This window comes from Myxocyprinus asiaticus, chromosome 19, assembly GCF_019703515.2.
Source record: "Myxocyprinus asiaticus isolate MX2 ecotype Aquarium Trade chromosome 19, UBuf_Myxa_2, whole genome shotgun sequence".
NCBI classification, from domain to species: domain Eukaryota; kingdom Metazoa; phylum Chordata; class Actinopteri; order Cypriniformes; family Catostomidae; genus Myxocyprinus; species Myxocyprinus asiaticus.
In genome coordinates, this window is record NC_059362.1 from 46,287,304 (window position 1) to 46,313,587 (window position 26,284).

The 26,284-nt window shown below is 38.9% G+C and overlaps 1 protein-coding gene across 2 annotated transcripts in view; it reads right to left on the reverse strand.

The window, feature by feature from the left end:
* LOC127409619 (nuclear receptor coactivator 7-like) overlaps positions 1-26,284 on the reverse strand; it is a 39,039-nt gene that overhangs the window by 11,757 nt on the left and 998 nt on the right. Inside the window, exons 2-10 of one of the 2 annotated variants that reach the window (XM_051644304.1) lie at positions 25,197-25,304; positions 23,197-23,381; positions 16,203-16,273; positions 13,985-14,092; positions 11,220-11,318; positions 10,871-10,996; positions 9,061-9,245; positions 5,545-6,206; positions 1,887-2,058 (exon numbers count right to left, since the gene is read on the reverse strand). In XM_051644304.1, coding sequence (XP_051500264.1) covers positions 1,887-2,058; positions 5,545-6,206; positions 9,061-9,245; positions 10,871-10,996; positions 11,220-11,318; positions 13,985-14,092; positions 16,203-16,273; positions 23,197-23,381; positions 25,197-25,234 — 1,646 coding nt within the window. In that variant the 5' untranslated portion in view covers positions 25,235-25,304. Of the gene's footprint in view, positions 1-1,886; positions 2,059-5,544; positions 6,240-9,060; positions 9,246-10,870; positions 10,997-11,219; positions 11,319-13,984; positions 14,093-16,202; positions 16,274-23,196; positions 23,382-25,196; positions 25,305-26,284 lie in introns of both variants that reach the window. The other variant, XM_051644303.1, reaches the window with a different exon arrangement.

Below are 26,284 nucleotides of genomic sequence, written 5' to 3' on the forward strand. Positions count from 1 at the left end.
CATTAATTTATTTGCACCAATACAGAGTAATAAAGCAGACAAACAGACAGACAGATAAATAAACAGACAGATAGACAGACAAATAGACAGACAGACAAACAGATAAACAGAGATACAGACATAGAGATAAAAAGACAGACAGACAGAAACATACAGACTGACAGACAAATAGACAAATATATAGATAGACAGACAGATAAAAAGACAGACAGACATATAGACAGACACACAGACAGATGGACAAGACAGACAAAACACACAGACAGATAGATAGACAGACACATAGACAGACAGACAGAAACAAAGACAGACAGACAGCCACATAGGTAGACAGACACATAGACAGACAAACAGACAAACACAGACAGATAGATAGACAAACAGACAGAAACAAAGACAGATACAGACAGACAGCCACGTAGGTAGACAGACACATAGATAGACAGACGGACAAACAAACATACAGAAAAAAAACAAAGACAGACAGACAGTCACATAGACAGACAAACAGACAGACAAATAGACAGACAGAAACAAAGACAGACAGCCACATAGACAAACAGACAGACACATAGACAAACAGACAGACAACACATAGACAGACAGACAGACAACACATAGACAAACAGACAGACAAATAGATATACAGACAGACAGAAACAAAGACAGACAGACAGCCACATAGGTAGACAGACACATAGACAAACAAACACACAGAAACAAAGACAGACAGATAGACAGCCACATAGATAGACAGACAGACAAACAAACAAACATACAGAAAAAAAAACAAAGACCGACAGACAGACACATAGACAGACAGACAGACACATAGACAGACACATACACAGACAGACATACAAATAGATATACAGACAGACAGAAACAAAGACAGACAGACAGCCACATAGGTAGACAGACACATAGACAAACAGACAGACACATAGACAGACAAACACACAGAAACAAAGACAGACAGACAGACAGATAGACAGTCACATAGATAGACAGACAGACAAACAAACATACAGAAAAAAAAACAAAGACCGACAGACAGACACATAGACAGACAGACAGACACATAGACAGACACATACACAGACAGACATACAAATAGATATACAGACAGACAGAAACAAAGACAGACAGACAGCCACATAGGTAGACAGACACAGACAAACAGACAGACAAACACACAGACAGACAGATAGACAAACAGACAGAAACAAAGACAGACAGACAGCCACATAGACAGACAGCCACAGACAAACAGACAGACAGATAGACAAACAGACAGAAACAAAGACAGACAGACAGCCACATAGGTAGACAGACACAGACAAACAGACAGACACATAGACAGACAAACAGACAAACACACAGACAGATAGATGGACAAACAGACAGAAACATAGACAGACAGACAGATAGACAGCCACATAGATAGACAGACAGACAAACAAACAAACAGACAGATAGACAAGAGACAAACACACAGACAGATAGATAGACAAACAGACAGAAACATAAAGACAGACAGACAGATAGACAGCCACATAGACAGACAGACAGACAGACAAACAAACAAACAAACAGACAGATAGACAAGAGACAAACACACATACAGCCACATAGACAGACAAACAGACAGACAGACCAGACAGATAGACAAACAGAGAAACAGAGATAGACAGACAGACAGTTAGTATTTCTAACAAGCATTCAATTTCCTCTCAGTAAACCTTTTCCACTCAACTATGGAAACGACACAACGTTCCAACAAATTACGCAACAACATTATTAATTATTTTCCACACATTACGCCAGACTGAGGATCAAAGTTTAGAAAACTTTATAATGACTCGCGCCCAAACACTCTTCCATACCTTTCTTGTTGCACAGCAAACCAGTACTCTGGCTGCCGCCCCCTTCCAGCATGTGAGCGGGTGGGGCTAGAAGTCTGACCAATGGCGAAGGACTTCCTCATTGGCTTTCCCACTTTGAAGCAGAGGAACATGGGCGGAGATTTACTCTTCTCTTCAGAGGACAGCAGCATGTCTGTAAATCAGAGAGATCCACTCTTTAACAGGATTTTTCTTGCTCTTTTGAAGCAAGAGTTTGAGTACTATATGACACACTTTCCACAAAAAAGCACAAAATACGATTAGAAACTAAAAAAAAAGTCAAATTTTGTAATAAAATCTCAGTGAAAGGAGGTGCTCAACCTTGAAATATTGTTCATCTAGCCCGGCAGGTCAAACTAAATATTATATTAGCTGTTTAATTTTCAGTTTATTTCATATGAAATTCGCAATTTTTGCAACCCTAATACTAATATTTGCGAAATAATACAATTTAAAACCCTGATTTGTGTAATTTGGTTATTTTATGTATTTCAAACAAGCTACTTTTCATAAATAAGGTTGTCCAAGGGGAAAACATTTAGTTTAAAAACACATGTATCAAGTTCGTAGAAATGCAATCTTTGTTTTCGCGTCAGGTTCACAAATGTTTGATTTAATGACTTTAAAAATGTCACGTGTTTTTACCATCAAGTAAAAGGTATTACAATACTTTCCGTGCACCTTAAATGTTTAAAATAATTAATAAAAAAAATAAAATTTAATTTTACAAATATCATGAATTTTTGTTTTCTAGGGTTACTTTATATGACCTGAACAAAATGTGCCTTTTCATAAAAATGTCAAAATATTCATATTTAATCACGACAAAATAATGATTTAAAGTTTCACTGCTAATTAAAATAATAATAATAATAGTAATATTTTTCTGCAATAAGATTTATAGCTTTTAATGAGACGATGATTTATTTATTGTCTCTGGACCAGGGTTATAGTATTTGATTTTTAGTTTTTCGTTAGTTCACACACTTTAGTTAGTTTTAGTATTTTATGGCTGCCGAAGCGAAAGCATTTACTGTAATGACATTTTTAGGGCTGACATTTGTGTTAACGATCTAGCGGCATTTTCATGTTTACTGTAATTAAGGTGGATATTAAGCATTTTAAATTTTATAATATACTGTGCGACAAAAACTCAAATTAATTCGAGATCATTATTGTTTTTTAATTTTTGTTAGTTTTAGAGTTATGAAAAAGTATTTTAGTTTAGACTGAGTTTTTTCCAATCATGTCAGTTTTTATTTTTTTCAGTTAAAGCTGCAGTATGCAACATTTTTCACGTAATAGTCGCCTTTTTTTTTGCCAATGTGTGAACGGCTTGTAACGCAACTTAAAAAATGAGCCCTTCCCGGACTTCCTAGGTTGCCTATTAAAGCCTGTAGAGTGATTTTCATGTGAAGGGAGCGGGTCGGTTTTGCCGGGAAAATCCAAAGGATGTGACGTTTATGCGCGCTCCCGAGAGCCTTCTACTGAATCCCGTCTGGCTAAACGGGAACGTGATCGTGGTCGAGCGAAAACTAGAGTGAACATCAGCAGGGCGTTTGATTCCTGGAGGGACCTTCGTTCGGTTTTGGGGATCAAACCCGACCCTGAATTGGCGTTCTTCTTATTGGACAGGTAAGCTTACATAACTGCAAAGCATGTGAAATATAGTGTCATAAGGATTGATCTGTGTCATTTTAGCTAACTTGATCTTGCCTGCTAACGCTGACGAATTGCAAGCTACCTTGCTTCGTAACTTTCAAATAATTTCAACGATCTTCTCTTTATACTAAAAGTCAGGTATACAGGATAAATTTAAGCAAATACGCTGGTTTCTTGATCGTAGTACAATATGACATACAAAACATACAATAGTGCAACATAACAGTGCAACAGTAAACTGTCTGGTATAGTTCAGTAGTATGTTAGCTGGGCCTGGGTAGCTCAGTGGTAAAATACGCTGGCTACCACCCCTGGAGTTCGCTAGTTTGCTAGTTCGAATCCCAGGGCGTGCTGAGTGACTCCAGCCAGGTCTAATGCTACAACATCCCATATTAACTAACATGAAGTAGCTAGTTAGCCATCTAGCCAGTTTACGCTAGCCTGCAAAAACTCATCACAACCCTGCTTGCTGCAATTCCCGTTACCATGTTCACAGCGACTTCTGTGATTTGTGGATCTCCACTTCAGGATTGCTGTTAGTATATTTACATTTTGTCTTTCAGCAGATGAAAGCGACTTGCAAATGAGGAACATAAGCAATTCATTATACAAATGATAAAAACAGTATCTGCAGTATCACACTGCTAAGTTCTATTTGTACCTAGAGTAGTAAAGTATTTAGTGTAGAATTACAATAAAAGACTAATTAAGTTGAAATCACACTGATTTATGACTTATCAACGCACAAATTCAACAATCATGGAAGGTTAGTCTTGAGAAGGGTCTATATTAATACTAAAAGTCTAATGTTATTGCTAAAAGTCATTGATAATTAAATTATTTAATTTGCGAGTTTGAATCCAGGGCGTGCTGAGTGACTCCAGCCAGGTCTCCTAAGCAACCAAATTGGCCCGGTTGCTAGTGAGGGTAGAGTCACATGGGGTTACCTCCTCGTGGTCGCTATAATGTGGTTTGTTCTCGGTGGGGCGCATGGTGAATTGAGCGTAGTTGCCGCGGTGGATGGCGTGAAGCCTCCACACGCGCTATGTCTCCGTGGCAACGCGCTCAACAAGCCACGTGATAAGATGCGCGGGTTGACTGTCTCAGACGCGGAGGCAACTGAGATTCGTCCTCCGCCACCCGGACTGAAGCGAATCACTATGCGACCACGAGGACTTAGAGCGCATTGGGAATTGGGCATTCCAAATTGGGAGAAAAAGGGGGAAAATCCCCCCCCAAAAAAATAAAAAAATAAAATAAAAATTATGCTACCTCATCTGTCAGCATGATGCAGGTGGATCACGTACAAAGAGACTGAACGTTACGTCATTGTTTTGGCCGATGCTCGCTCGCGTCCCTATGGAGTGTGTGCATGAGCGCGAGCAACAGGCTGCAGTTCACTTAACGGCCACAGGTGTCACTAATAACAAGGGTTTCTGAATCTTACATACTGCACCTTTAATGAAAATGTTTTCATTTAGTTTTTAAGTTTGCGTTAACAATAATAACTACTGCATTTTATATACATTTACATAATTTAACAGATCTTGGCAAAGCGTCACATCATTGACCCAATAGTTTATTATAATCACTCTCACTCCAGAGAACATGTGATTGGTGCCTTTATTGTTTAAAAAATGTAAATGGGACACCAATTTCTACCCTAGTTGTGAGAAGTGCCTACAACTATTTTTGGTGCAAGAGGCCTCGACTAACATTATAAGTGGACATCAATGATAAAATAAGATATTACAAAACTAGCCCCTTTTTAAATGCTCGCCACTGTTAAAGAGACATCGTCCAATTGTGCACATTGTGCATAAAGACATGAACTACACTGGAGGGCCGTTTGTGATTTTATGTAAATGTTCTATCTATGTTTGATTTTCCAAGGTGAGCTGATAAACCCTCATCTGTTCAACACATTCAACAAACTGTGTCCTTGACCGTGATTGGCTGGTCTTCCCCCGTCACTCACCTTCGACTGGCACCTGCATCCGTTTCAGCAGCCATGACTTCATCTCAGCTTCACTGGCCCGTTTGCATTTCTCCACTTCAGAAAGTTCGACAGCTGAATTTGATCTCTTACTTTCCTTTCGTCCCTCTATGTCAACATTTGGTTCAGGTGAACTACATTTCCCAGAGTCCTTTGTGACTTCGCTGCAGCTCAACTTCCTTTTTTGGTCCATTGCACCTTTACCTATCGTTTCAGCTCTTGTTTTGGTCGCGTCAACTAACTTGTCTGGAACGGACGGCAGCAGCTCCACGTTATCTTCCGCGGAACAGTTATGAAGTCCTTCATCTTCCTCTTCCCCCCCTCTCTCAGTGTTAGAAGACGTCACAGTTTCATCGTTTTGTTCCGTTGTCGGCTGACTAAGTGTTTTACTTGGTTCGGAGTCATCGTACAGTGACGCCCCCTCCAGGCTGTGCATCGTAGCGTTCGAGTCACTCTGTAGCAGTTCCAGTTCGGTAAAACCTTCATCTGATGGCGATTTTTCTGCAATGTGACACTCCGACATCTCGGAGACAGCTGCTTTGATATCGTCTAATATGATCGGTCGGTTCGGTTGTCCGCGCGCCTCATAACGGCTAAAAGGGTTCAGATCGTGTTCGGAGGGAAGCTCCTCCCACTCGCCCGGCCTGTATAACGGACAAAGATCCCGGGGTTCATCACTGTCACCGTAAACAGGGGTCATTGTCATCATCATCATCATCATCATCGTAAAGGGAAGATGGTGAAATTAAAGAGAAAAACAAACAAAAAATGGCAATGAAAACACAAACAAAAATAAACAAATCAAAAGAACAAAACTTCAAATGTCAAAATATATATTTGGTGTAAAATAGAACTTAAATTTATAAAACATGAGAAAAAGAAAGTAGATGGACAGCTGAGAGGAAGGCATTTTTTAATAATAATTTTTAGATAATAATTTTTATGAATAATTAGTGCAAAAGTCCAATGGCTTGAGATGTTATCAGGGTTGCTGCAGAGTTTTAAAAATCCAACTTAAGACTTTAAGACCTTTTTCAAGACCTGAACAAATAAAATTAATACCGTATCCTCACACCAAAACAAACCAACACAATCTCAAAATAAATCATGTATCACAGGCTCTTAAACAGGCAGCGGCACACACTCAACATGACCTTAACATTGATCATCAGTAGGATATATGCAAGTTTAATTTACTCAAGACATGTTTTCCACATATATCACATTAAAATTGGTTTATGTACCATTATATAAATAAATACAAATTAGAGGTCGACTGATATTGGATTGTGCTGATTCGATAATGTGTTGAAAGAAAGGCAATTAATCTGCCAATAGCTTAAATTGTTTGTTTTTTTTAAACTGGCTGCCGGTGAAATTCAAGGCTGTGATGCTGGCATACAGAAGTCACCGAGTCTGCTCCAGGATACCTAAAATCATTTCTGCAGAGCTACGTTCCCACCAGATGAGCGGCACCAAAACACTTTCCCGGACTTTCGGTTTCACTGTACCTCGTTGGTGGAATGACCTTCCTAACTCCATCCGTGACGCAGACTCACTCTCGGTCTTACCAAACCCAGGCTAAAAACACATCTTTTCCATGAGCACTTAACCATTCACTCATATAAAAAAAATAAAAATAATAATAATTATTATATATATTCTTATTGCTCTAATCGGTCTCTAATCTGTCTTGGATACTACTATTCTGATGATAGTGAAACTTTGTAATGGAGCACTTTTCGTGCCACCATCTCCTTAAGATGAATCGCTTATGATGTATTATTCCTCTTTTGGATAAAAGCATTTGCCAAATGAATACATTTGTTGATTTTCTCCCCTTTTATCTCCCCAATTTCTCATGCCCAATTCCCAATGCGCTCTAAGTCCTTGTGGTGGCGTAGTGACTCGCCTCAATCCGGGTGGCGGAGGACGAATCTCAGTTGCCTCCGCGTCTGAGACCGTCAATCCACGCATCTCATCACGAGGCTTGTTGAGCGCGTTACCGCGGAGACATAGCGCGTGTGGAGGCTTCACACTATTCTCCGTGGCATTCACGCACAACTCACCACACGCCCCACCGAGAGTGAGAACCACATTATAGCGACCACAAGGAGGTTACCCTATGTGACTCAACCCACCCTAGCAACCGGGCCAATTTGGTTGCTTAGGAGACCTGGCTGGAGTCACTCAGCACGCCCTGGATTCGAACTCATGACTCCAGGGGTGGTAGTCAGCGTCAATACTCGCTGAGATACCCAGGCCCCCGGGACTCTTATTTTTAAATGTTTGCACTTCACTGCTTCCAGCTGCTCATTCAAACAAATAAGGGATATAAAATGTGCTCTCCTACAATAATCTACAACGTATTTCAATATAAACAAAAGTAAACAATGTCATATTTCATCAACATCATCAACAGGTGATCATTTGTGATAGTTTGTCATAAATTCCGATATGTCCTAATGATTGTGAACTGCTCTGCAACCGCTGGAAACACTCACAAGCCTCTGCGTGCTTGGAGAAAACACAACAGTGCCGCGTTTTCACTCCGAAGGACGAAGCACATGCATTTATTGAATTAAATCGTATTCTTTTGAAGTTTGATTATCAGATTAGATCACATCACGATTCCTGCCTTTCCGCTCCCAAGTTTAAGACCTCTTTAAATAAAAATTAAGACTTTTTTTTGGTATCATTTAAGATATTTAAGACATTTTAAGACCTTAAATTTAGGAAAACTGGGTAGAGTCACATGGGGTAACATCCTCGTGGTCACGATTAGTGGTTCTCGCTCTCAATGGGGCGTGTGGTAAGTTGTGCGTGGATCGCGGAGAGTAGCATGAGCATCCACATGCTGTGAGTCTCCGCGGTGTCATGCACGACGAGTCACGTGATAAGATGCGCGGATTGACGGTCTCAGAAGCGGAGGCAACTGAAACTTGTCCTCCACCACCCGGATTGAGGCGAGTAACCACGCCAACACGAGGACCTACTAAGTAGTGGGAATTGGGCATTCCAAATTGGGGAGAAAAAAAATCTATATATATATATATATATTTGGGAAAACTAAACTTTTTAAGGATCCACAGGAACCCTGATTATCTGTCACATGCTTTTTCTTACCAGACAAAATAATTTTTGACCCTCAGTTTTGTATGTTACATGTGCGACTAAAATACTTTCATTGTCAGCACTTTGTTTTGTTTTGATTTTTACAAACTGAGGCAGTGTTGCGGAGTAACTAACAAGAATTAGCAATGCTATTATCTTAACTAATGACATGTTTTGCATTACTGTAATGAAAATTTGGTGCTTAATTGTCATAATTACACAATGCAAAAACAAACTATTATTTAAACTTAATTCAGTCCTAAAATTCTTTATGCAAAATATTATTTATTTTCATTTTGGGGTGTAAACTAACCCAAACGTGTTAACCAGAGCTAAAGATGGGGGTGGACACAAAGAGATGTTGAAAAACAAGTAGTTTCTTACGATGGCAGCGCGTCTTTAAGCTTCATACGGGACACGTCGTCATACAGCGCCAGAGACAGGACCTCCTCCATCGGACAGATGAGTCCGTACTCCTCACAACCGTTCTCAATCACCAGAGGATCAGACTTGTGTGGGTCAAACATGATGTTATTGGGCGTTATAATCATCACCCCTCCCACAACGCCCTGCAGCACACACAACCAATGAAACATCAGAAAAACTCAAGAAATCGACTCTACTTTTAAAATGTTAGTCAAGTTCCTTTAGAGAAGTAATTTAGTTTTTCATGATCATTTTTTTTTTATTGTCTTTCCACTGTTATTCATCAGGTCAGCTCAAATTATACCTTAAATTGTACTTTCCCAATTAAATAATATATCATATTTTTACATGTTGCAGTTATGGAATTTGGGGTGTTTAAATGTGGCTAATTGGGAAAGGAAAATACGGTCACAATGCAAAACACCTTAACGGTCCTGCTGCATCACCCAACTTCTACTGAGCTTCAGCTGGCACACAGCCACCCTGACATTATCCTGTAGAATATCTTGATAAACTTGGGAATTAATTTTTCCCTTAATGATGGTGAGCGGTCCAGGCCCCAAAGCAGCCCCAAATCATGATGCTCCCTCCACCGTACTTCACCATTGGCATGATGTTTTCATGTTGGTATGAGGTGCCCTTTTTACGCCATACCTAGTACTGCGTGTTCTTTCCAAACAATTCAACCTTAGTTTCACCAGTCCACAAAACATTTTCTCAGTAGTGTTGCGGAGTGTCAAGGTGGTCTTTGGCCAACTTCAGGCGTGCAGCAATGTTTTTGTTGGAAAGCAGCAGCTTCCCTCGTAGTGTCCTGCCATGTACACCATGCATGTTTAATGTTTTCCGTATAGTAGACTCATGAACAGAGATGTTAACCAGTTCCAATGATTCCTTCAAGTCTTTATCTGTCACTCTAGGATTCATTTTTACCTCATCTGAGCATTCTGCGGTGTGCCCTTTGAGTCATCTTGGCTGGACGGCCACTTCTAGTGAGAGTACCTATAGTACTAAATCATCTCCATTTATAGACAATTTGTCTAACTGTGGACAGATGAATGTCTAAGCTCTTCAAGATAACTTTGTAACCCTTTCCAGCTTTATGCAAAGTAACAATTCTTAATCGTAGGTCTTCTGAGATCTTTTTTATGCAAGGCATAGTCCACATCAGCAGATGCTTCTTGTGAATAGGAAACTCAAAATGTTTAAGTGCTTTTTATAAGTCAAAGTAGCTCTAACTCACACCTCCAATCTCGTTACATTAATTAGATGCCAGGTTTGCCAGCCCCTGACTCTAATTAGCTTTAGTTGATGTCATTAGCCTAGGGGTTTACATACTTTTTCCCGACCTACAATGAATGTTTGAATGATGTATTCAATATGTACAAAAACAATACAATAATTTGTGTGTTATTAGTTAAACAGATTGTGTTAGTTTATTATTGTAACTTAGATAAAGATCAAACCAAATTTTAATTCAAATTTATAAAGGTAATTCCAAAGGGTTCACATACTTTTTCTTGCCACCGTATGTTCATGAGCTCATAGTTGTGATGTCATAATCATTAAGATTTCCAAACAAACCATTTTTGCAGTTTAGCTTCAATAAATGTTCAGGTTGGACTGGAGTGCAAGTTTTGAGTTCTGAATGTAACAGAATGTCACATCCTTTATTTAGGATTATTTTAGGATTTAGTCCTGTATGGAGTTAAATCTCAGCTTCGCACATTTGACATCATTGAAGTGAACGTGGTCAGCTAACAGTCCTCACCATGCCGTCAGTGAAGTATTTGCAGCTCATCTTGATGAATTTAACAGTTGCTGGACTCTCGTCTTCAGACAGCGGGGACAGTTCCCTTCGTAAGGGACGTCCAGATCTGCAGCTCAATTCACCATCCTGCCAGACACATCACAGATAGATTACTTCTGTTTACTGCCAGATATAAAAACCCTTTGATTCATGATATTTGCAGGAACATTTACATTATGACTAAAACGATTCATCCATACAGTGGACAGAATTTTACAAAGACTAATTTACAGAGTACAAGCTGCCAACAACAGAGAAGTCATCAACAATAGTCTATCAGTATTAAATAACTTTTAAGCACCCATCTTACCTTCAACTCTTTCTCTGGTGACTCTGTTGTGATCCGTTCAGAAGAGCCATTGACCCGAGAACTGCATTCTGATTGGTCCACATCAGGGACAAACAGTTTCTGTGGGGATTAAGGACAATGAGAAAACCAGTTTAAAATACTGAAATAACAACAAGTAGTACTCCTCATTTTTCATAAATGTGTTCATTTCAAAGACAAAAACACTCGATAACAATAGGATTTTTTTGCAGTGAATTTTTTTACCAAATTAAACTTCCTTAAGCAACCCTCTATGGTCATGTTGGAGAAAGAATGACCATTGGCTAGTAAATGTTTGTTTTTACTCACCAGACTGTTGAAGACATACAAGAGTAATGCAACTGAAAAAGATATTAAGAAAACCAAGAAAGCGGGGGCCTGGGTAGCTCAGCAAGTATTGACGCTGACTATCACACCTGGAGTCGTGAGTTTGAATCCAAGACGTGCTGAGTGACTCCAGCCAGGTCTCCTAAGCAACCAAATTGGCCCGGTTGCTATGGGAGGGTAGAGTCACACGGGGTAACCTCCTTGTGGTCGCCATAATGTGGTTCTCGCTCTCGGTGGTGCGCGTGGTGAGTTGTGCGTGGATGCCACGCGCTACGTCTCCACGGTAACAGGCTCAACAAGCCACGTGATAAGATGCGCGGACTAACGGTCTCAGACGCGGAGGCAACTGAGATTCGTCCTCCGCCACCCAGATTGAGGGGAGTCACTACGCCACCATGAGGACTTAGAGCGCATTGGGAATTGGGCATTGCAAATTGGGGAGGAAAAAAAAAAAAAACGAGAAAGGGGCATCTTCACATACTGTATATATAGTATTCATATATATGACTTCACTCAATATAGTATGAATATTATTCATTTTATTTTTTATTTCGCCTTATCAATTTAAACATTTTAGCTTTTTAAAAATGTACAAATTTCACATTCTAGCAATTTATATAATGTAATGAAACTGCATTTTTAATAATCATACAAGCTGTTGTCACTGTTTGAAATTTCATACACATTTATAAAAAAATAAAAAAAATAAATAAAAACAAGGTTGGAACCTAATAATGAAAATGGGGGTTTTCACGGTTATGAAATATAGCTGACGATTAATTGTCAAAAAAATAATTGCGATTATGACGATTAATTGCCTGTTTTAGGTTTTTCACGAATGACAATTACTTGTCATACAAATAGTCACTAGGTGTGCTTCAAGCACACAACAAAGTCATTGATACAATTTAAGCTTGGGTCATATAATAAAGTAAGTTTATATGATTTCCTTTTCACGCTTCAAAAACATATGGATGACAATAAAATGTAACATATAAAAATACATTTTAAAATAATGAAAATAATATTTTAAGTATCAAAATATTTTGAAATAACTAAAATCTCTCTCTTTTTTGTCAGATGTAGTCTTGGTCCATATTACGTTTTCACACATTTTTTTTTTTTTTAAACCCAGCCATTCTATTCTATTCTATTCTGCCTTATATTCTGCCCTTTCACACATTATGTTAAGGCGCTCCTATTAAATTACAAGCCCTTTTTTCTCATGACGGAAGACTTTGAGATTCTGCATTTTATCATCTCCACAGAAATACAGTAGGTGCAGGGGTGTAGTTTCCAGGGGGATGGTGTTGGAGGTAACCCCACCCCACCCCATCCCATGATCATTGGAAACATGTAGATGCTTCACGCTGCAACCCCACCCCCCCAAGCCAAATCTACGCCCTTGAGTAGGTGGGTATCTTAACAATGCCTGAGTGATCACGGACAATAATCGCCCGAATAGTTGATTAATCTTTCGAATAATCTTTAGTTTAGTCGATTGTCAAAATGATCATTAGTTGCAGCCATACAGTGTGGACTGCAAAAGGAAATGTGCATGGTTCATCACAAATTTAAAGGCAATTAATTTATAAAAGATGTGGGAATTCTGTTGTCTGACGAACCCAGTTTCGATTCTAAAACAAGATGTGACTGTCCCAAATAGTCCCACAAAGCCAAAATTGTAACCCTACATCACAGAGAAGTGAACAAAAAGATTTACAAATTTTCAACCTCATGTTCCCATGTAAAACAATTTAATTGAATATCACAAAAACATGTCCAGGTCATATTTCACCTTAATTTTATTTTTATAATTTTTTTAGAAATTTAACAACATAAAAAATTAACTGCATGATGTGCCGATTAATCGAAATTATTCGTATATCAATATTTAAAAAAAAAAAAAAAAAAAAAAAGGCCACCAAATAAATATAATTTTGTAAATATATAATTCAGATAATTCAAATACATATCACATACATGCATACACACATATACACACATATATATATGTATATATATATTCTGTTCTGCTCGGTCCAGCTGTCTTTGAGCCCAAAAGTGCATCTGTGTAAGACTGTGCTATCTGCTCGCTGCGTGTTGTCTGTACAGCTGGAGCGCTGACTGCCCCCTACTGCCACATCAAGGTGGTACATCAAGCTTGAATTGCTCCGATGTTAGAAACATTTCTTATTATGGAATTTAAGTACGGATCGGGGGCATGACCCATTGCGTAAACTGTTTATACGCTTTATTTTTTATAGCCCTAGAAATTATATTTAGCATAAAACAATTAAGTATTTTCACTTATAGTATCTTGCATTGTGATTATTATCATGACAATGAAGCACATTTTACTACCAAATTCCCATTACACTGTTATAAGTGGTTTAGAAGTGTACATGTGTGAAACTAACCTGTCCAGGTACAACACTGTGTGAGAAGAGACGATTCAGATGCACTAGTTTATTTGGAGTAATGTTGAATTTCAGAGCAATACTGTTCAAAGTGTCTTTTGGTCCAACCTGTAGAAAAAAAAAAACATTCAGTTTGATGTAGGTAAATGCAGAAGTTTATTTACAAGGGTCTCCAAAACACCTAGATGTGTGCGTTTGTCTAAAGCCCCATACACACATGCAGAGACTTTATCGCTTGATGTCGCTAGTCAATGCATTATGAAGTCGCCAGTGGGCGTTTCTACTGCTGTCGCTCTAACGTTACTGGTGGTAACCCCCCCCCCACCAATAATCAAATCAAGCAAGTACAACCCCCCCAATATTTATACCATGATCAATGGAAAACATGTATGTGCTTCATGCTGCAACCCCCCCAATGTTCAAGACTAATCTACGCCCTTGATCAGTGATGATGCATTATGCTAGTAAAACTACGATTTCATTCTAATTTGACAAGGAATCAGTTCTATTGTCCCTAAAAATGCACATTTTGCTGGGGAGAGTGTTTTTATATGAACTGCAGCAGTGCTCATTGCATCATATAATTAATAAGATGAACGAACTATCAATGTACGAATCCAACTCACTCGTAGCCCTTTTCCACCGAAATTGCGATGGTTTTCGTGCCGTGCCTGTACTCCGCTGGTTCACGGCCGGGGCAATCTGGAGCCTATCGTAAACTGGCCATGCATTTCTACTGATCTGAGAGCCGAACGGTGACGTAACGGGTTACTGTCTACGTGGTAGTTTCACGTGACTACCTCAAACATAAGCATGGTGCGGCACAGTGTGTTTGTATACAGCTTTTACTCTTGGTTTTGAGGACATATTTAAACATACGGATTGATGCAATCCATCATTATTACATTGCTCAACAGGTAATTACACTATATTGTATGAACTATGGCTTAACTCGCTAAGTTCTGTACACTGTTACAGTGGGATCATTATTAACATTGGTGTAGCAGATGGTTGTATTTGGATTTTTGCCAAAGCATATAATATTATTGATTGAGAATCCCACCGTTTTACTTAACAGATAGCCGCGATCTTCCAAACTTAGTGAGTAGCCGGTCAAAAATCCCCTTATAGAACAAAACAATGCACAAAATAAGATGACAACAGTGTAAGAAAAGCCAACAAAGTTGGCAAATATAACAACTTACTGAGATCAGCTGTAGAGGACACCAGCGATTCACTGTTTATCACGAGCGTTAATGAATTCAATGCCCCGGATAGTTAGCAGGTCGGTCGGTGTCCGAGTCCAAAACATCGTTGTTCCGTCCACTGTCGCTTGTGCTTATGTCCTTCTCATGGTCCCTCTACTCCCTTACGTGTTTTTCAGTTTGTTTATGATTTGGTCAAATGTCTGATTGAAGGCGGCGTGCATCATTTCGTGCTATATCTTCATTCTCGTAGAGTATTTGTTTCCTTTACGATCTCTCTAGTTTATCTTGGATCTTCGTAAATACCATATCGCAAGTAGAGCACTCGTTTCGTCATGTTACCTGAAGGCTTCTGATGTCTGATAATTATATATTTTTTTATTATTGTTATAGAGCGAAGAAGTACTCTTTGCTGCAGACGGTAGCTACTGTTGTTGTTGTTTGGGAAATATTTACCATGTTGGCGAAACATTATCCCGCCATCCGTCCCCTGATGTAATTGGTTCCTGCGTAGAGACCAGCAAGCTTCTGGGGCCGGTGTCGAACCGGAAATGTGCGGAACAGTTTGAGAATTTGCACTGGCCCAGGAACCCAAACCATGTTGGTGGAAAAGGGCTATCAGACTGCCGACAACTTTTCCACGCATAATTTTTTATTATGTCCATGTATGTGGTTACAGATGAATCATAAAAAACAGTGAAATTGCTCACAGAAACTTCTCTGTCTTGCCTGCACTCGACTCAAAGGAGACGGATGACATGAGCACCACTGACACAGTTTTCACTCCTATTGGTTGTTCATTTGCATAAAGTTAAACTTCTCTCAAATTTGTGGTGTCGCTCGCCAAGGCCACATCTAGTTGCCAGAAGTCACCGGAAGTCGCCAGCTCCCATTGACAATGAATGAGATCGCTCTGTCGCTGGAAGTCGCTGCATGTGTGTACGGGGCTTAAGAGATACCTGCAGTAAACATATGTCTGTGTGTTTAAGTAAGAAACAGCAGAGATAACTCACAGTATACTCCACGGTTGCTGGAGGTTTACATCTCTCTTTCTTGGTCCAACTGTGTGTCTTACTGTGGTCATCTGAAAAAAAGAAGGAAAAAAATAACATTTATCCAAAGTAATTTACAGTTATAACTGGTTCATTCCACCTGGAATAACTTGAGGTTAAGGCCTCGAATACAGGGTAGAATCGGCCATCGGGAGAGGCGGAAACTTTCCTGGTGCACATTATAATTTTAAAAACATATATGCTACGCTCTTGTAAGAGACCCTGGGAGTTACTTCAAAACATACAATGCAGATTTTTCGGACATAACAGAAATGAATGAGATTGATCTTCTCCATAAAGATCAAATCAATCAAACTTTGTTTACTGAACAACTAAACACACTAGTGTTATTGCAATTACCATATTTACCCCCAGCTCTGGCATAAAGACAAGCACTGGAGAGAAAATCCTGAAAGTAAACTAGGTTATGTTGAATATTATTACATCAATATATTAGTCATCAATATATAACAGTCAGTGTTTCATGATGTACGGCCGGATCAGTTCTATTTACAGTATGTGCAACGTAGCCTAGGAAACCTATATATAAATCAACAACAATAATAATATAAATAACAGATATCTATGATGAAACCTATGTCCAGTGGGCTGCAAGAATCTTGAACTTCCCGGTAAAATTTAATCTCTATATATTCACTTTACAAAAGATGTGCGATTACAAATGCTTCTAGCACAGCAAGCTTGATTTCATGCATTGTTGTGTTAACAATTGTGTCAGAAAACAATTAAATAACGCAATGCAAGTGCGCGTTGCAATCTCAGCATCGCCACAAGGGAGTGGACATTAGTGTAAACCAGGGGTCTCCAAACTTTTTCAACTGGGGGCCAGATGCAAAAAGAAATAAGGTGTCGCAGGCCGCACCGTTGTAGTAATAATAATAATAATAATAATAATAATAAAAAAAGGCTAGATGCCACTATTGCATCATCTTTATATTGTATGCAAGTTTTAATCACATTTTGTGTTGTTAAAGGATATTACTCACACCAAGAACGCTTGTAATAGAACAGTGATGCAGGGTCAGAAATGAAGGGGTGCTTGGGGCAAAAAAGTTTCGATGAAACATCAAAACGAACCAATTCACAACAATTAATAAACTTCCCAGTGCTGCAGAAGACATTCTAGGAGTGTGCGCACACGGGTCGCATGTCTATGCGCTTTCAAACTCGGTGCGGCCGCTCACGCTGCAAAATGGCATCTCTACTCGAAATTTTTTCGAGAACAAGTACACGTATCTTACCGATACCAGTCCTATAAACAAACGCATCATTCTTTTTGCGTGACGCTTCATTCGTGGAAATCTGGAGGACTCCAAACTCCTGAACTCTTCCAATGGATGAAACTATTGGAGACAAATGCACTGTGAAATGTGGCTGTTCGTGATAGCATCACCCAGTGTTCAGGATACGAATTTCATATAATTTCTCAATAGCGGGACAGATTATGTTCTATTTCCATAATCTCTCAAAGCAGTTGGCGGGCCGCAGATGGCCCACGGGCCGTAGTTTGGATGCCCCTGTTGTAAACAGTCTTCTTTATCGGTTGATTTTCTCTTTTAGGTCAACTACTGTCATGGCGGAGCAACAGTTTGAAAAGAACCTTGCCGAGCAAGTTAGTTAAATTTAGTTAAACGGTTGACATGTTTATACCTGAATGGCTACCTGAATAATAACACGTGTTTTAATGGAACAGACATTTGAAGGAAACTAATCACACGCTTGACGTTTGTTACTGTTGCAGTAACGCAAGAACACACATTTAGGGTCAAGTTCATGTAGAACTTATTTTTTGCTTTAAAAAAAGCTAGATGTAGCGCAATGAATGGAACTTTTAACTTGACACGACGTCTTAAAAATGCTTGGCTTTTTGCACAAGGAAAAAACCATGCGCATCGCATCCGTCATTCGCATGTTTACATAGAAAAACAGCGCAGACGGCAGTGTTAATTTTGTCAACGAAATCACTGAAGGAAACGTTTGACTAATGTTTTTTTTAATTTAATGATTTGGGGGATTTTCTGCCATTCTTCTCTGCAGATCCTCTCAAGCTCTTTCAGGTTGGATGGGGACCGTCGGTGGACAGTCATTTTCAGATCTCTCCAGAGATGTTCGATTGGGTTCAAGTCTGGACTCTGGCTGGGCCACTCAAGGACATTCACAGAGTTGTCCCTAAGCCACTCTTGTGTTGTCTTGGCTGTGTGCTTAGGGTCGTTGTCCTGTTGGAAGGTGAACCTTCAGCCCAGTCTGAGGTCCTAAGCACTCTGGACCAGGTTTTCATTAAGGATATCTCTGTATTTTGCTGTGTTCAGCTTTCCTTCAACCCTGACCAGTCCCCCAGTCCCTGCCACTGAAAAACACCCCCCATTAATTTTATTTGTTCAAAATACTAAAGAGTATCTAAATAATTTAGTATATTCATTATATGCTATTATTTCAGGAGCTCAGGTTATTTTCGCGGCTTGAGAATGTTTCAAACGCTTCAAATTAGTCCTTAATTAACCCCTTAAACTATAGACCCGCTGGTGGATCCAAAGAGGAGCGATATATCGCAAAAGAAGTTTACGCTTAGAGCACCTATTATGGTTTTAAATGTGCCTAATTTTGTTTTAAAGTCACATACAATAGATTTACATGCATCCAAGGTCAAAAAACACTTTAATTTGCTCATAATTTAAATTGCAGCATTACCTTTTTTTCCCCAATGTCAAAAACGACTCGTTCAATGATCCGTTCTAAAGGATTCATTCTAAACTCCTCCTTTCAGAGAGCCTACTCTGCTCTGATTGGTCAGATGTCCCAGTCTGTTGTGATTGGTCTATTGCTTAGTGTAGTGTTTGAGGGCGGGTCAAAGCTGTTCACGAGTAGCCAGTGAAGACCAGAGGCGGGTTTTCTGTTACCAAATTACGTAGATTAGTACAGGAAGTAAGTCTGGAATGATTCGTTTCAAGTGTTCAGAATCGGTTCTTTCTTTTGGGAGTCAATAACTCAGTTTGTCGTGCACTTTGGTTTTTGAAACAAAGTGAAATATGATTTCTGTAAGTCAACAAATACAAACTAGTGGTCGACCAATATATCGCGGAGACCGATAAATCGGCCGATGCCTATCATTAAAAAAAGTCAGAATATCGGCCGATTTATCTGTCTCCGAGATATATCGGTCGACCACTAGTTTGTATTTGATGACTTACAGAAATCATATTTCACTTTGTGACTCTTGAAATTTTTTCGAACTGTGGTATTAGTGCAACAAAATTAATTGTACAGTCACATTCCTGAGAATACATTTTCCTGTTTGGCCGATTTTTTTTTTTTTTTGAAGGTGCCAAAAATCGCCTGCTTGCATGTGAAGCATCTGAGACATGTAAACAACCAGTTGCGGTTCGTTTTGTTGTTATATGCCATCGTGTTACTACAATAATAGACCGGTGTGCAACACAGTGTCATTTAAACGGTCCGCATATCAGAGCCGCGGCAGACGCGTTTGAGCTCATAATGTTAAAGTGCTCACCTGTTTCATTCTCCCTCTCTCTCCTCAACAGTTCCCTGTAACTTTTAACTGTGTTCTCTAATTATAAAGGTAAATATCAATAAAACTAATATCATATACCGAGATATGCACATCTCATTTAAACAGATATAACAAACTAACCTCACAAAACTTGAGCAGATCCAGCATCCTGTGGCGCGCTGATTTATTTACCTCTAAAACACAATCTAACAGTCTCTCCTCAGCAGTTCCTTGTCATTTGTAACTTTCTTTTCTAATGATAAAAGTTAGATATAAATAAAACTTCTATTATATACCATCTGCAAATATGCAGATATCTTGTTTAAACAGATGTAATTCACGAATCACACAAAAATCCAGCGTTTTCTTCCCGTTGAGCGCTCATCTAATATCTTCATTTGAAGCGCGTATTCTATCACCCAGAATCAAAACTTAAGAATCAGTATCAAAAGTTCCTCTCATTCACAAATCATGAAGTAGGCGATCCAGACCATTTAAACTGTCAAGAGATGGATCCGCACGAGCGTGCAACTTCAAGGCTGCGTCCAAAACCAGGAAAATGCTGCCTCCGGAGGCTGTATGATGAAAATAAGGTGCTTTTCAAACTGTTCAGAGATCAGTTTCCTTAAGTGTTCAATTCATTCAAAACAGTTATATCAGTTTAGCCATTAACTGATTAAGCAGCAAGGTAGCAAGTTAGCTGCCTATGTTTTCGGATGCAGCCCAAGGTAAAAGCGCTTCACGTGTGCTATACGTAAGTGTCTTATTCACTATGCACTGTATATACAATTGGTTTGATTCTGTATTTTTTGAGTAAATATGACTGCTAATGTGGACATGCCATCCATGGTTGCTGAACTACTGTCTGTACCGTTATTTCCTTTTTCCTAATATATTAACAATTTCTTCATTTTCATCAATAAATTACTAAAATGTGATGACTAAACAGAAATCTGAAGAAACTGCTATCTACCATGTAAAATACAATATAATTTTTTTTGTTTTGTGTGAAATTGAATAAATATAGTGCTAAATAAGAGTTTATTATTATTATTATTTTTTAGCAATTTTATGTTTGATACTATATTAAATTGTGTGATATATATTGGCATTGTATTGGTCTATCGGCCACCCTGTTCTCTGGATATCGGTATCGGCCATTAAAAAACCCTTATCGGTCGAACACTAATACAAACATCTCTTTTATGCTCCGATACCTGCTGCTGTAAGCCATTTTTACTTGTCCGTGAGCTTGCTTGTGTGAATAATCCAATATTACATCTTAGATGTCCAGAACAAAATGTGCCATCCAGAAGAAAAAGCATGCAAAACAAATCATCAGAAAAATATGATTTCCACTATTGATGATAAAATGTTATAGATCTTCGCAAAGGGGAGGACCTCAGCTGTCTAATTACACTTGTATTGAGCTTCTAGTCCACTCAGAGACCGAGATTTTCAATGAAACAATGAGGGTGGTGCTTGAACTGAAAATTAGACTGAATGTCTATGGACGAGCACATCTGTGTGGGCTAAAATGTGTTACAGCGCCACCTACATTTCAGATCGGCATATTGTGATGGAATGTGAGAGAAAAAAAACATATTTTCTAGTGCTTTCTGCCATCTAGTGGAATAAAATGAGACTTTACAAAGTGAGGTAGAGTGAACAGGACCAGAATTACATGTTTACAACAAAAAAAACCTTTATCGTAAGATTATAAACGCGTACAATATTTTTTATGAATAATTGGAGTCTTTTAATTTTTATTTGGGGGATTCTCTGAAAAATTGGACAAATTCTTTGCAATTAGTCCACAGTATGTGTGAATGGTGAGATTTTAAATAGGAGTGCGAAAAATTGCGGCCAGCAGCCCAAAAAATGCACCAGAGTTGAAGGGGTTAAAACTGCATTACACAAACTCCTGAGGAAATCAATGCATTTAATAGGAATTAGGAAGACAGTTTTTTTTTAATACAGTATTGTTTGACCCTACAGTAACAATATGCAAACATAGATCAGACATTAGCAAGTGAATCTAGCTGTTAACACTAGTAAATTTGGTGCTTATTTACACAAAACTGACAGATGTGCTGTTTCATAACAGTTGAACGATGGCTGCTTGTGCCCTTGTGTGTTGTACATAAACAACAATACACACACCATTCAACAGCACTGGCCACTGTAAACACAAGAGACATCAGCAAACCTTTAACAAGCAGTTTAACAAGCTTACCATGGACTGAAACCAGTTTTAGATGAGTTACAATATATTGGTTTGCTAACAAACCTCTAACCACAAGTATGAGCAACAGTAATAGCAAGCAGAGATTTGCCAAATCATCACAAAAATCAGAGACAAGTCTTAACAAGTTTAGTTCCAGTATATAACCAACTTAAAATGTAACCTTTGTCATGGTCATTACAATTTCCAATGGCTGGGGTCAAACTGTGTGTGTGTGTGTGTGTTGTGCTGACCTCTTACATGCATCTATGTCATGTCTACGACCCCTTTCCTGCATTTGAGCGGTGTCTTTCTCAACCCGCTGTCTGTTTCACTGAGATAAATAACACACTCGACGTGCTGAACTGGTCACATACTTCCTGTTTTAAGTCTATATTGCTGACGAACACATCAGATACTACGTCATCCCAAAAGACAACATGAACTCAACATTTCTAATTAGGCTACACATTTCTGGTCTTACTATAAATAATCAGTGCATGTTATTCTAAGGAAATTAATAGTTTGCATTCGTTATCTTCAAACAAAATGTTACAACCTGCTCCACCTCTGAAACAACTTTTCTGTTCTGCTGACATCATCAAGGCCATGTGGGCGGGTAAAAATAATATTAACCAATAAAATCACAGCCCATTTTTCACAATCCAAACAAACCTTGATGGATAAAATCAAATCCTGCCTTACATTATTTCCTGTTTTTTTTTTTTGGGGGGGGGATTTTTCTCCCAATTTGGAATGCCCAATTCCCAATGCGCTGTAAGTCCTCGTGGTCGCATAGTGATTCGCCTCAGTCCGGGTGGCGGAGGACGAATCCCAGTTGCCTCCGCGTCTGAGACAGTCAACCCGCGCATCTTATCACGTGGCTTGTTGAGCGTTGCCACGGAGACATAGCGCGTGTGGAGGCTTCACGCCATCCACTGCGGCAACCACGCTCAATTCACCATGCCCCCCACCGAGAACAAACCACATTATAGCGACCACGAGGAGGTTACCCCATGTGACTCTACCCTCCCTAGCAACCGGGCCAATTTGGTTGCTCAGGAGACCTGGCTGGATTCACTCAGCACGCCCTGGGATTCGAACTAGCGAACTCCAGGGGTGGTAGCCAGCGACTTTACCACTGAGCTACCCAGGCCCCTCATTATTTCCCGTTTGATATTTAGACTGCTAAAATTGATTACCTGATCGCCCATTTTGGCCTCTCTTGGTTTTTCCAGGCTCCTCCCCTTTTGGATTCTTCTCCTGAAATTGTCCAATAGTAGCGGGCTCGCAGATGACTGCCGTTTTGGTCTCTGGATCTGATTGGTTCCGCTCAGCCGCAGCTTTCTCCATTTGGCTCTGTTTCAGCTGCCGTCTCTTCTTGAGCCTGTGAACCAGAAAGACAAAAAGCTCTGAATAATCCTTCAAACTCTGCCAGAACAGCAAATAATGAATGCTTTAGTGAATTTAAGGTTAAGATGTAAGATGTAAGAGTGAATGCCAAGGTCATATTTAATGCCAAAAATCAAAATAAAGAAATATATATTCAGCACAAAGTATGAAGCTACTTTTAGGACCATACTGTAACAACAACAACAAAAAAATCATTATTTTACTTATGACTGACTTTTTGTCATTGTGGACATCCCAAAAGGGAGGTTTTTGTTTGATTTAGCTAGCTTCTGGAGACAATTTTGTGTTGAGTAGTGATAGATACAGATTTCCTGATTCTGTCTGATTCAGATATATTCTATATATTCTTTATTATATATGACCCATCCTCCTCACTGTGCGTGGAGACAATATAGACACACATCCTCTTCTAGGCCGATTCTTAAGATCTCCAGTTGATTGGAACTTCTTAATTATTGCACTGATGGTGGAAATGGGTATTTTCAATGCTTTGGCTATTTTCTTATAGCCACTTCCCATTTTGTGAAGCTCAACAACCTTTTGCCGCACATCAGAACTATATTCTTTAGTCTAACCCACTGTGATTGATGATTTAGGGAATTTGGCTTGTGTGTTACCTCATATTTATACCCCTGTGAAACATGAAGTCATGGCTGAACAATTTCATGTTCCTAGTCACCCAGGTGCACTAAACAAGGTAAAATATGAATGGGAATATACTTCAGATATATTTTACTCATTACTCAATAATTGTGGCCAACATGTTTTGGAAAAAATATTTATTTAATAATGAGATATTTCCCTTGTTTCAATTGTTTGACTTCAATTAAAAGGTTAGGTTTTTGTGATTTTTTTGAATGATAGATCAAAAGAATAAACAATGCAGATGTTTTTTTTCCAGAGGCTTCTTTGCTCATTTACCAAGGGTGCCAATATTGTTGGCAACCACTGTAAATGTACATTATATTCCAGTATAATTAGGTTGCATATTCATTGTAATGGTTCCACCCTTCCAACCAGTGTTTATGCAGTATTTACGGTAAATCCATTAAACGCGATCAAGAAAAATTAATGCGTTTAGCGTTTTAAATTAATCGCATGCGTTAACTTTGACAGCTCTAAAAGGAATATATTCGGTAAAAGTGTTTCCGTTGTAGTTTATGCGCATTTTAGAAACTTTATACTTATGTTGCCGTTTCAATCCAGCATTTTTTATGCGATATTCCAAAATTTGCACAAAAATATGTATATGGAAACCCAGCTTATGGGACATGTTCAACAATGTTTGGGATGTATTGCGATATATTGAATTGTGACATGTATCGCGATAACTACCATATCGTGAGGCGGTTGGCAATACTCAGCCCTAGTCAGAAGATTTGGAATATAGCGCGCAAGTTGGATGGATGACTTTCATGATACGTTTAGGTTGTTTTTTATTCTTTTTAAGGCTTGACAGCCGTCCTGGTATGAAGAAGAACTGCGTGAAGATTCTCCAAAAATGAGTTCACATGCGGATGAAAAAATAATGACAAAATCTTCCATTTTTAGATTAACTATTCTTTTAAATGACATTTTAACACCTGCAGCAAAGCCTAAAGTAAAAGATATTCTCAGACAACTGAAAACTAGTCATTAATTCCTCAACATTACCATCACTATTTTCAGCTCTTAAAGACAGATACAATACATTTTGTTCACTTGTTCTTTCCCCTCACACTTCCTCTCAAGTGTTTCCTGTGTAAACCTGCAACTAGGACAATTTAATTCAAACGGAGCGCCCGCTTACCTGGCAAAGTATCCAGGCCTCTTCTCTGTCTTCTCCATCTCAGATCCCTGAAATTAACCAACTCTCCAGTCCAGTATTCGGGTTCAGGAAATGCTCCCCTTTTCTTGCCTGTACAAGTCAAAAAAGCAAAAGGGAGGTAAACATCATGCCTTAAATATGTTTGGCCTTATCTTTTGCCGGGGGTCAATAGGTCATGCACAGGGTTGCAGGAATAACATCAGCATCAGCGATTTGAGACATGTTTTTTTTGGGGTGGGTGGGGCAAAGACACTAGAAATTCAATAATGCACAACTTTACTGTTTAACCCTTGTGCGACCTTTGGGACATTTTTTGTCTTTTTCATTTTTTCGATCATTTTAGCTGTGTTAATGCCCATGGCATAAATTTTGCCAAAGGTGTGTATTTTTGGGGGAATGTTGATATTTCAACCTAATAATACATCTATAACACACTGTGTACACACAATAGTTACACTCAGGACCTTCAGGACAAAAATATCCCCATTGAAACCCATTAAAACTGCAATATTTGATGCCAGTGCCATTAAATCATCAAATCATGAATTCTAGTGATATTATGCTTTCATTCCGGAGCCGTGGCTTCAAAATTTATATTTTTAATATTTTCCACCAGATGGCGCCATTTTTCTCATTTTTAGCCTATGGAGCAAATACAAGCTTTTCCCCTATTCTCTGTTTGCTGTACTATAGAGCACTGCAGGCCAACTGAATAAATGATGCAGCTAAAATTGTGTGGGTGTGATGGTATGGATGTCAGAGTGTGATTTTTATGTGTGTATTGAGAAATTTGTGTGTGTAAAAAACAACAGTGGCATTAAATAAACAAACTGGCATTTAAAGGGTTAAAATCCTAAAAATTAATAAATATTTGGTAGTTATGATCAGGACTGATGTTGGTTAGTCAGTGAAAGTGGAAAAAAATATTAATATATAATATTTTTATGGCAGTTGTTTTTGATATGGACATTTTTGTCCTCCAAGCAGCTTTATTTATTTTTATTGGTGCAGGAGGGTTAAAGACTCCAGAACATCAAAGCCAGTGTTTGATTTGAGATACACCGTGAGTA